Source organism: Gymnodraco acuticeps, unplaced genomic scaffold (assembly GCF_902827175.1).
Source record: "Gymnodraco acuticeps unplaced genomic scaffold, fGymAcu1.1, whole genome shotgun sequence".
NCBI classification, from domain to species: Eukaryota; Metazoa; Chordata; class Actinopteri; order Perciformes; family Bathydraconidae; genus Gymnodraco; species Gymnodraco acuticeps.
Genome location: NW_022991878.1, coordinates 1,254 through 12,663, shown reverse-complemented (window position 1 = coordinate 12,663; position 11,410 = coordinate 1,254). Strand labels below are relative to the sequence as shown.

Sequence of the window (11,410 nt, the reverse complement as noted above, 5' to 3'; positions counted from 1 at the left end):
CCTGATGCTTTTAATGTTTTATGTAAAGCACTTGAATATCCTTGTTGAAATGTGCTATATAAATAGACTCGCCTTGCCTATACCACAATGTGTAGAGTTATTTTAATATAAGACTTGATCCGGTACTCATGCAGTATCACATTTAGAGCTACTATGCAACTATATGCAACAATTGGGATAATCCATCCAAAAAGGCCTTCATTTAGGATGACATCAATTACAGGTTTTTTTTTACGAGAGCCACTGTGATGTACTGTAAAGTCATAAATATGACCGGGCTACAAATGGGATAACGGTTTACTTTAAAATAAATACTCCTGAAGGTCAGTGGATCCTGTGTGTCATGTTGCAGGAGATCACCACAGGAAACCTACGGTGGCTGACAGGTGCAAAGGAAGAAAACATCTTCACCAACTTCACGTAACAGAGTTGACAGAACAGGACAGTTGGCCAACTTTATAATCCCCGCATGTCAATATGCATCCGGTCCCAGCTGTGTGCATCACTTTTAAGTGTCCCTGTTTTCGTTTGCATCGGTTTTGAAAGTGTTTCGTAATGGAAATGTTTGTGGCTGCTGTAACGTGTTTGCACCTGTCAGCCACCGTGTTCACTCCTTTTTTGAAGAATCCTTAAGGTCAGAGTATTCTGAGTGAAGTGTTATTGGGGACCACCAGAGGAAAGAAAAATGGACACATTGAAAAAAGACAATAAATAAAAAAGTTGGGCTCAAAGTAATCAACTTTGATTTACTGAAAATATGAGACAAATCAGGCATGCTTGCAACCTTAATGTCCTAGACACCAACTAAACGCAGCAACTATTCCAATACAGTTATAGCCTGATATGACTGTAAATTGCCATAATTACTGAAACATTAGGTCATGTGTTCAACAAGACGCTGTGGGGAGATTTCAACTTTCTCTGCAATCAGCCCCCTCCATGCAGAGCCACAGGGATCGTGAGGCTCAATCGTGCTTCTGAGCTCTGGATCGGCTTGCCTCTCTCTACACGGGCTTGTGTTGCCCGCTGGAGGCGAGGTGGGGGAAGGCACGCTAAAAAGAGAAGAGAAATATGAAGAGCTCCGTATTTCCCTGTCTCTTCTGAAGATTTAGCCGCGGCAGAGAGGAGAGGTTTCGGCTGCCAACTTCACATAACCCTGGAAAAGTGGTAGAGAATCACTATTAAGACTCAATAATAAAAAATAAATGCACGTAGAGAGAGAGAAAGAAAGTCGTCGCGGTGCCCTGACTGTCATCCACAGGTCTGAGCTGCGCGCTCCCTAACTCTTATTTATTTATTTCTCCCTTGATGCGCGTCCCCGCAGAGAAAGCCAGCGCACTTCTCTCCCCCTCTTCACTTCGCTTCCTCTCCTCCTCTCGACAGCATCCAGAACTATAGCGCAACCGTCCCCATCACTATTTTCCTCCCCTCCTCCTCTCTCTCTCTCTCTCTCACCGACAGATCTCTCTCCACTGCGTCTCTCACCCCTTTGCCCCCCCTCCCAGCTCACTCCCTCACTCCTCTGACGCACGACAGGGAAACGAGCCCGAGGAAAAGAAAGAAATACATATAAAAAACTAAAAGCTGACCCAGCCGTCGGCATGATCCACAGACTTGTGCTCCTGCTGCACCGGACAGAGGCACGGTCCTGAAGCCGAGGGGAGGACACTCTCACCCGGACACACTGCTGTTGAGCGCTCGCCCGGGGGGCGGCGGCGACGGCGGCGGAGGAGAAGGGAGGAGGAGGAGTAGAGGGGAGGAAGCGGACGGGCACAAGTCGAGGGCTTGCATTTTAAGCAAACTGCTAAGGAGAGAAGGAGACGAAGAAAGAAGAAGGGGAGAGAGAGTCACTAGGAGAGAGGAGTGTGGGAGATTGCATTCCTCTCACGTCTTAATTTCTCCTCCGAGAGAGAGAGAGAGAGAGCGCGCGCGAGGGAGAGGGAGCGAGATCTAACAAGATTCACACTAGTGCTCTTGTTTTCCTGATGCTGTCCAATTGCAGTGCGAAACTAAGGTGAGTGTTAAAGCCTCTGCTGGAGTGTATCACGGGGGAAATCTCATGCAGATATGTGTGTGTGTGTGTGTGTGTGTGTGTGTTGTGTGTGTGTGTGTGTGTGTGTGTGTGTGTGTGTGTGTGTGTGTGTGTGTGTGTGTGTGTGTGTGTGTGTGTGTGTGTGTGTGTGTGTGTGTGTGTGTGTGTGTGCGCTCATGCTTGTGCTGGTATCTGCATAGCCATGGTCTTCAAAAAAAGGGACACAGCGCTCTCCACATATCGAGGATAACGGATCGCAGGGATCATTAGCCTTCCTTTATTCTCCGTGTTCCTGTCAATGTCACGACGAATGGCTACTGCATTATGCTTGGCATGTGTCTCTGCTCCTCTTCAAATGACAGCAAGGTTATTTTGGGGGAAATGTCAGTTAATGAGAGCCGCAGGTTTGATGTCAGGAGCTCGTGAGATATCGTCGTTTCTAAGTAACTTACTTTAAACACCAGATTGGAATCTCCTTTATAGTTCGTGTTCACACTTTTAATTCATGTAAGTAACAGGGCTGTGCTTTGGTTTTGAACCCGTGGCTCATTCACATGCGCATCTATGACTCTCTCCCTACTCAATGCTCTCTCTTTCCACCTCTCCCACTGTTTTTCTAACGGCCCCCGTTTTCTTCTTCCTTCTCTTCCTCGCAGCCCGGCATCGGACGGTGAGCGGGACGCACCGGGAACACATTGCACGAGGATATGTGAAGTTGGAATCCCGCTAAACTAAGTAGGTATAACAGCCGATTTGCTACACCCCAAGGGCATATTATATGACTTGCATTATTATTTTTGAATTGCTTGAAATGTCGTTATTACTTTTTGAGGCATTGCATCTGAGCTTTTTTGTTGTTGGTCTCTATCATGGAAGCGGATTCAATATATCCAGGAGGATTACGCACGGCGTGGGCATTGCAAACTGATTTTACAGCGAGGAGATCGTGGTCAAGGATGTTTTTTTTTCTCTCCTTGGCGCGTTTTGGTGTCCGGTCTTTTTTTTCGGATTACAACACATTTAGTTTTTCCTCCTTTTTCCCTTTTGGTTTGAGGCACCATGGACAGCAACTCTACTCTGTTTCTGGATTTCCAGCACCATTGTTTGAACGGACAGCGCTGTATAAAAAGTCAAAGGCAACAGAAAACGTATTCAAAGGTCTTTGTGCATGTGTGTGACTGACTTTTCCCTACACAATGGAGATACTTAACCACATCTACAATCAGCCAACCTTTTTTGAATCAAACTGTTTTACCTTGCTTTTTTATAATAATGATTTGTTCAATGTATCCTCTCTTTATACGTGTTATTATTTATGCATAGGCCAACTGGATCTAAAACACATCCTCGTGAGCCTCTCGGAGCAGCAGCTTCCCACTGCTTTTCACTTGTGCCGTTATCCCTATAATCCTCTACTGGCATCAGAAGCCAAATGAAGTTATATTGATTATATTTGTTGGCAAATGTCAGGATCAACTAAAACGAATAAGTCGAGTGCTATCCTATTTATTTGTACATTTGACCTAAGAAAACGCTGTGAGCTTACAGCCGACAAAATCATTGGACCTATTGGACTATTTCCTCTTAGATTTGACATGTGTGAACATGTTTACACTGATAGATTCAGACCTTGCATTTTCTAAGGCCCCAGTGTTACTGTGTACATTATTTTACGACATTTCTATGAGCTGTATAGACAGGAATACACAGTATAACTACAGTGTGTGGAGATGGATTTTAACGAGATTGATGTTCAGCAAGTCCTTCGATACTCCCCATCTCGTCCCACTAATGGTCCCCGAGCTGACACCTATTCCGCTCCCGTCCTATTCCTGCGTTAGACCTTCGATGCACCTACTTTCATTTCCCCTCGCGCTTCCCTGGACTCATTTACCAAAAGAGGGATTGAGGTCCCCTGTTATGTAATAAATAAAGCGGGGGGACGGTGTCTCCTCACCACTAACCTAACCCACCTGCTGTTCCCTTCGCTTATTCACGGCGATAAGCATCTGAGGTGATTTATTGCGACCTTAGCAGCATGTCTGCTGTATAATAAATGGCACCCCCACCCCTCTATATACTGACGTTAACTGTCTGGATATAAAGATTTGTTTGCATTGCAGGGTATCATATTACCCATCTTGGAGAGCTTGGTTTAGTTTGAGGCAATATAGCAAATGTCATTCTATTATTCATTCAGCCCTAAACTAATGCAGCTTTCTCTCTGTCTCTCCTTCCTCTGTGTGTCCGTCTCTCACCCCAAACTTCACTTTGTTGGAGTGTGTTTACTTCCGTGTAATCCCCTCCCTCCCATCCATTGTCTCTCCTCCCCTCTGTTCTCTGCTGCAGTGCTGTGAAGTGGCTCTGTCCCTGGAGCCGAAACTTCATCCCCTCGGTGTCAGCGAGGATGCTGTGGGTTACCTTGCTGAGCACCATAGCCTTAGGATGGACCACCCCGATGCCAATGCTGGAGGACTCCGAGGAGATCGACGAGCCCTGCTTCGAGCCTTGCTACTGCGAGGTCAAGGAGGGCATCTTCCACGTCCACTGTGACAGTAAAGGATTTACAAATGTTAGCCAGATCTCACAGATATGGAGTCGGCCCTTCAAGCTCAATCTGCAAAGGAACTCGATGAGGAAGCTTTACTTCAACAGCTTCCTCCATCTGAACAATGCCATATCACTTAATCTGGGTAATAATGCCTTGCAAGATATCCACGCAGGAGCGTTCAATGGTTTGGGAATACTCAAACGGCTGTTCCTACATGAAAACAAACTGGAGGTTTTCCGGAATGACACTTTTCTGGGGTTGGGGAGTTTAGAGTACCTCCAGGCGGACTACAATGTTATCAAACGGATTGAAAGTGGTGCATTCAGGCACCTTCACAAATTAAGAGTGCTCATACTAAATGACAATCTGATCCCTGTGCTACCGAATTATCTTTTCCGGTCTGTGTCGCTCACACATCTGGACCTGAGGGGAAACAGACTAAAGACTTTGCCGTATAAAGGCATGCTGGAGTACGTTGGGAGGAGCCTAATGGAAATCCAGCTGGAGGAGAACCCCTGGAACTGTGTGTGTGAGATTGTCCAGTTAAAAACGTGGCTGGAGAGAATCCCCTACACAGCTCTGGTTGGTGAGATCACATGTGAGAACCCGTTCCACTTACATGGGAAAGACTTACGGGAAATCAAGCGCAGTGAGCTCTGCCCGCTGCTCTCCGATCCAGAGATTGAGGCCAAGCTGGGAATTCCCCGGATCCCGTTCAGCAACGAGAACACATGGCCTACTAAACCTTCCTCCATGCTCTCCTCCTTTCACAACACAGCCTCTTCTGTGGAATACAAGGAAAGAGCTGTTAAGCCTACCAAACGACCTCGGCCAACAAAGAACCCCCCAACCCCTCGTAGCATCTACCCAGGCATCAACCAGCCCCCTGTTGCTGGCTACCAAACAAGGCCTCCCATTCCAATCATTTGTCCAGCTGGATGTACTTGCAACCTTCACATCAATGACCTGGGGCTAACGGTGAACTGCAAAGACAAAGGCCTCCACAACATCTCAGAGCTCCTGCCTCGGCCTCTCAATGCCAAGAAATTATATCTTAGCGGGAACCTAATACAGAAAATCTACCGTTCTGATTTCTGGAACTTCTCAAGCTTGGATTTACTGCATTTAGGAAATAATCGGATATCCTACGTCCAAGAGGGCGCCTTTATCAACCTGCCAAACTTGAAGAGTTTATACCTGAATGGGAACGACATAGAGAGACTCGCTCCCGGTATGTTTCGGGGGCTTCAGATGTTGGGATATCTTTACTTTGAGTACAACGTCATACGTGAGATACAACCTAACTCCTTCTCCCTGATGCCCAACCTCCAGCTGGTTTTCCTCAATGACAACCTGCTGCGTTCCCTCCCCAATGACGCTTTCGCCGGCACCAACCTTGCACGTCTCAACCTGCGCAACAACTACTTCCTTTTCATGCCTGTGCGTGGCATTCTGGAGCATCTGACCTCCATTGTCCAGATTGACCTCCATCAGAACCCCTGGGAATGCTCCTGTGACATCATCCCCCTCAAACAGTGGCTGGAGAAGCTTTCTTCCGTCATCGTGGTTGGAGATGTCATGTGCAAGACGCCCGAGTATGCTTTTGGGAAGGACCTGCGTACCCTGGAGGTGGAGGTCATCTGTCCTGAGCTCAAGATCTCTTCAGGCCCCTCTCCTGCCCTGCCTGGAGGGAATGACCTCACCACGGGGAGCTCTGAAATGGGGGAGGCAGGTGGGAGAGGAGCTGTCCCACTGTCTGTTCTAATCCTCAGCCTGCTCATACTCTTCATCTCCGCTGTGTTCGTGGCTGCCGGGCTTTACGCCTTTGTTCTCCGTCGCAGGAAGAAGCTCCCCTTCCGGAAACGCTCCGAGGTAGACCTGACGGGGATCCAGATGCAGTGCCGGATTTTCGAGGACCCACCGAGGCAGAGCTGTTCTGGCAACACCTGCACACCGGAGAAACCGACACCCAGCACGCACACACACTCTCACTCTGGTCACACACATGCCCATGGTCACGTTTATGATTACATCCCCCACCCTGTGACTCAGATGTGCAACAACCCCATCTATAAACCTAGAGAGGGGGAAATAGCTGAGGAAGACAGGGCACATTTTTCAGATAGGAAAGACAATGGCAGCAGTAGCAACAGTAACTACAGAACCTTGTTAGAGAAAGAAAGAGAGTGGACCCTGGCCGTCTCAAACTCTCAGCTCAACACCATCGTCACAGTGAACCATGCCACGGCTGACATGGCAGGGTTTCACCAGAACGGAGGGCTCTGTCCCACAGTTATTGACAGTCAGAGGCCGACACCAACAGTGGGCTTTGTAGACTGTTTGTATGGGACAGTACCCAAACTAAAGGACATGCATGTGGCGCATGCGCACCCACCAGGCATGCAGTACCCGGATTTGCAGCAGGACGCACGGCTGAAGGAGACATTGCTTTTCACGACGGGGAAAGCCCTCTACCCAGACCCGTCCCAAAGCGATTACCTCGAGTTAAGGGCCAAACTTCAAACCAAGCCGGATTACCTCGAAGTCTTGGAAAAATCTTACCGGTTTTAACGTCTCTAGCCACATGGAGAGAGAAAAGAAAAACACAAAATCATTCACTTTGCCGCCCTCGAAAACAAAAATCACCCAATGTCGAAAAAACAAACTTGAAAAAGCAGCATGATATAAAATAAAATATTATATTACAACAAAGTATCCCCCCCTCAAATCACTTTGGAGGAGAGGCCATTCTCAGATATTTCAATGAAGTGCCTTTTTTTCAGAGTAGCCAGCAATGTCAACAGCCGTTATTTTTATAATATATAAATATCTCTATATGCCCAAGAAAGAGTACAACAGGAAACGAGAGGGGCGCCGGGGAATAGAACAACACATCCTAAAATACATCTGTCACTAAAACCCCTATTTATGGAGTTACCATGATGTGAAAGACAAACGGGAGCTGGACGTCTCCCTGACTGGGGGGGGGGGGGGGGGGGGGGGGGGTTTCTTTCTGTCTCTTTTACCCCTTGGATAGGATGTACAAACACCCGGAGGCCGTGCACATAAAGTTTGTAGGAAATGAACAAAAGAGAGAAAAATACATATAAAACGAACTGCAGTTTGCTGCATGCACTCGCTTCGGTGCAGGAAGTGAGGGGATTCACTCAGAACTATCACGTGTTATGAACAGAGATACTGCAACGCATTTACAGTTCAGTGTTCTATTTAATTTTTATATCTTATTAATATGGTTATTACTATTAATGAGGACTTCTGTCTATATCAGGGTGCTTCTCGTAAAAAAGGACGCGCCGATGCACGGATGGTAAAACATTTGTGAATATTATTATAAGACAACGCTCAAGGTTTTCTGGATATGTCCATGCACTTTGTTGACCCCCCCCCAAGCCCCCCCCACCCTTCCATTGCTTCTGGATCCCCCCATCGTCACCCACTAATGGCTTTGTAGGAGGCACTTTTAATGTTTTCTCTCTCTCACAAAGATTTCCAAGAAAAATGTGCATATATTTATTCTGTAATTTCAGTGAAGAATTTAATTGTAAAGGTAATGTTAAAATCAATGTATAGTGATTATGCGTCTGGTATAGCCTTCTTAATAAAAACAAACTCTTCAATCAAAATGATGAAAGGGTTGATGCCACGGGAACTTGTGTGTGGAGCACTGTCGACATGCTGTGTATTTGGTGTCTTGTTAAATGGCAAGGTGTGGCCAACCATCAAGAGGTAATGCTGCTGCAGATGAGAGGATAGCTACTGAACCAATAGAGTGCTGGACAGGAATGTAGTGGAGGGCAATAACATTAAAAAGCTTATTATTTCTGGATTTAATTCATAAACATTGACGGGAAAAGGTCAATTTAGAAGGTATACAAACAATGTTATCTGTCCAATGGCAGAATGATTTTCTCCTTCTGCATATCAGAGTGCACTATTTTTTTTAAATGTTCCACTACATGACTGGTACTTGTTGGATGTAATCTGAAAGTGTAAGATTCCGAAAAGTCAAAAGAAAGCTGCCGGATTTGAAAGGATGACACAGGATGTACCAAATCACGCAATTTTCATTATCTTAACGGGTATTGCTGATGTAGGCTTATAAACAGTAATTGAGAAGGTGGAAACAAATGTAATTGGAAATCGCTTTTTGGATTTGCGCAGCTCATTTTGACTGCCTCTAAAGTAGCAATGTGGATTCAGTCCACTAGAGGGCGATAACAATGCGATTAGGTTCATCGTGCAATTAGCAAATGGATGCAGTTGTAATGTTATGCACAAAATGCTTATCTTAAGCTATCATGTCTCATATTCAGTATGAATTATTTTTGAAATATATATATATATAAAACCTACAAGTGGCATAAGATCATTTTATGAATTCCAGCACAGTTTCATGCAATTGTTTTTCCTTTGTCTCCCTTATATCGACTACATGTCTTGAAGATGGCAGAATAAAGCAGGTCGCTCTAGCTGTATGAAAACACTATTTTCAAAATGGAAAAAAAAATATTAAAGAGCTGATCTTTGCTTTTACATATTGGTATTATCTTTTGTATTCCACATTGAAATCCCTAATAGTAAATCGATCCTGAATATCTCCACCACAGCAAATATCCAATGCTTAACTTCTTTTGCTGTGATTTCTTTGATGTTTTATATTTCCCTATCCGAGCCAAGATTCATTTTTGGGACCAAATAGTACAAGCAAACAAAAACCAAGATTGAAGCAGCTGTTGAGTAAACATGGTGTTAAAGTATACACATCATCATAGTGCTTTTAAAAAATATTTTCTAAGGTGAAATTTAATTTGGGAAACATGATGCAATTTTGATGTCTAAACATTTGTGAATATCGATGGAAAGAAAAAGGTTTCATTTCTGTTTCTGTTTAAAAATGGGCATGATATGCAATATGCTTTGATTTCAATAGGTTTTCCTAGGAGTGATGATTCCCCATTTTCAAATTGGATGTTATCGTTTTTCATGTGTCAATTTACACTAAGTGGAAGATATGTAGCAAACACTTCAAACAGAAAGGCCCTTAGCTAGTTTAGAGCAGTCATCACCAGTATTGATCATCAATGATCCGGTCTACAGGCTTGCATAAAATGAAACCATGTGTTGTATTCATTGTTTGGTTTCTTTGACAATGAGAGGAAGTCATCTTCATATAAGCATGGTAGCATTATGTCGAGGCTCTTTGTAGAACGTTTCGCACTGCTGTACCCCCATATTCTTCTGGTCCCTCATTTCTTTGATATATATTTTAACACACACACAGACAGATAAATCCACACACACATACACGTTAAGCCTTCCTTTTCCTGACCGAGAGGTTAGAGTATATGGTCAGCATTTTCAGTGTGCACTCAGTTTGATTAAACACATAATACATGACTCTGTTAACCCCATCATCACCCAACCCTCCCCCCAAATGAACAAATAAATAAAGTTTTGGGATCATTGATGATTTCTGCTAAAGTCCCTTATCTTCCTCCACGCTTGTCACACCCACCCCGCCGTTATATTTCACAAATGAGTGCTGGGCTTTGTCCCGTTATACCCTGCTGAGTGGTTTTATCCCAATAAATCCTCTTGTTATCCTGCACTGATATCTCCAAGTGATTTCATACTTTGATTAGACACGGGAAACCAATGGGATCCGAGGTTGGCTAAATGTTTTTTTTGTGTGTGAAACCTAAACATTGACTCCCTGTTTGAATCACTTTCCATTCAGTCAGTGATATTTGAATTTCGCAGTGGAGTTAACCTTTCCTTCAACATCTCTCTTGAGGTTTGCACGTTGGCAAGACTTCAGCACGGTAATGCAGTGTGTGCCTTTCTTTCTGTCCTTGGATTCCTCCGTGTCTCTGTCCGTACGACTTCTTTGTATTCTGTGTTTGTCTCTCTCTTGTGTTTCTTCTGCTCTAATGCTGAATTTGTTTTGTGATCTATTCTGCTTCAACAATCTTAAACTGGGCTTTACAGCTTCACTATTGGTCTGGGGTAAGTTGAAGTTAAATTACAAGAGATGCTTGGCACAGTCCCCTTCAGGCATTTATCCACACAGACTATAATCCACATGCTTATTAAAACACACGTAATGACACATAATACTATATCAATTGGCCGATTTAACCATGACATCGCTGCTTCAAATGAGCTCTTTTCAAAGATATGAGATAAGCCTATTAGAAAAGCTCCAATACACCAGCTCAGAATCCACTCTAGGCGATTTTCTGTAAGTAAAGTGTGTAATGTATGTTTGTGGTAACTTGGATGTGTGGATTTACAAGGTACACTTTCTAGGTAGTCCCAAGGGAAGTGGTTTAACACGCGGTGTGATATCTTCCTCCTCTCCTGCATGTTCCTCAGGATATATTTGGGCCTCTGGTTGTTGTTTGGCTGGTTTGTGCGTGTGCTGCATGGTGGAAGAGGGCTGCTGCCAGTAGTCAGTACACGAGTCTGTGATTCTGCAATGTGAGAAAGATATATCCATTATTTCCGAGGCTACGTGTGTGCCATCTTTTCCCGTTCTCATTTCTTTGCCTGCCCTACATCAGTGTTTGTTTGGTGATGTCTATGTGGGAGTCTTAATTAGCCCAGACATGATTTGGACTGGCAACACGACATGAGACTATTGATGAGAGGAAGAGCAAGCGACTTAGGGAAGGGTGAGAGAACATGGAGTTGTCGGCAGAGGATTGGGAAGGAGTTGCCACTGAGAAATGATTTGTGCGTTTTCTTTTGTGACTGGAAGAATCTGTAATTATCCAATTAAACAAAAAGTGTATGTGATGAAGGCA

The 11,410-nt window shown here is 44.6% G+C and overlaps 1 protein-coding gene across 4 annotated transcripts; it reads left to right on the top strand.

The window, feature by feature from the left end:
- Positions 1–1,369: 1,369 nt before the first annotated feature.
- slitrk3a (SLIT and NTRK-like family, member 3a) lies at positions 1,370–10,212 on the top strand. Of its 4 annotated transcripts, none has more exons than XM_034199937.1 (3): positions 1,370–2,014; positions 2,689–2,767; positions 4,382–10,212. In XM_034199937.1, the coding sequence occupies exon 3, from the start codon at positions 4,440–4,442 to the stop codon at positions 7,152–7,154; it is 2,715 nt and encodes a 904-aa protein (XP_034055828.1). In that variant the 5' UTR covers positions 1,370–2,014; positions 2,689–2,767; positions 4,382–4,439; the 3' UTR covers positions 7,155–10,212. The 4 variants fall into 4 exon arrangements, with proteins under 4 accessions (XP_034055828.1, XP_034055831.1, XP_034055829.1 ...); XM_034199940.1 differs by having other exon boundaries at positions 2,689–2,771; XM_034199938.1 differs by lacking the exon at positions 1,370–2,014 and adding an exon at positions 2,273–2,539.
- The last annotated feature ends 1,198 nt before the right edge of the window (positions 10,213–11,410 follow it).

What these genes read in the sequence shown, in the direction of transcription:
- slitrk3a (XM_034199937.1), top strand. Translation starts at nt 4,440, where the DNA reads ATGCTGTGGGTTACCTTGCTGAGCACCATAGCCTTAGGATGGACCACC.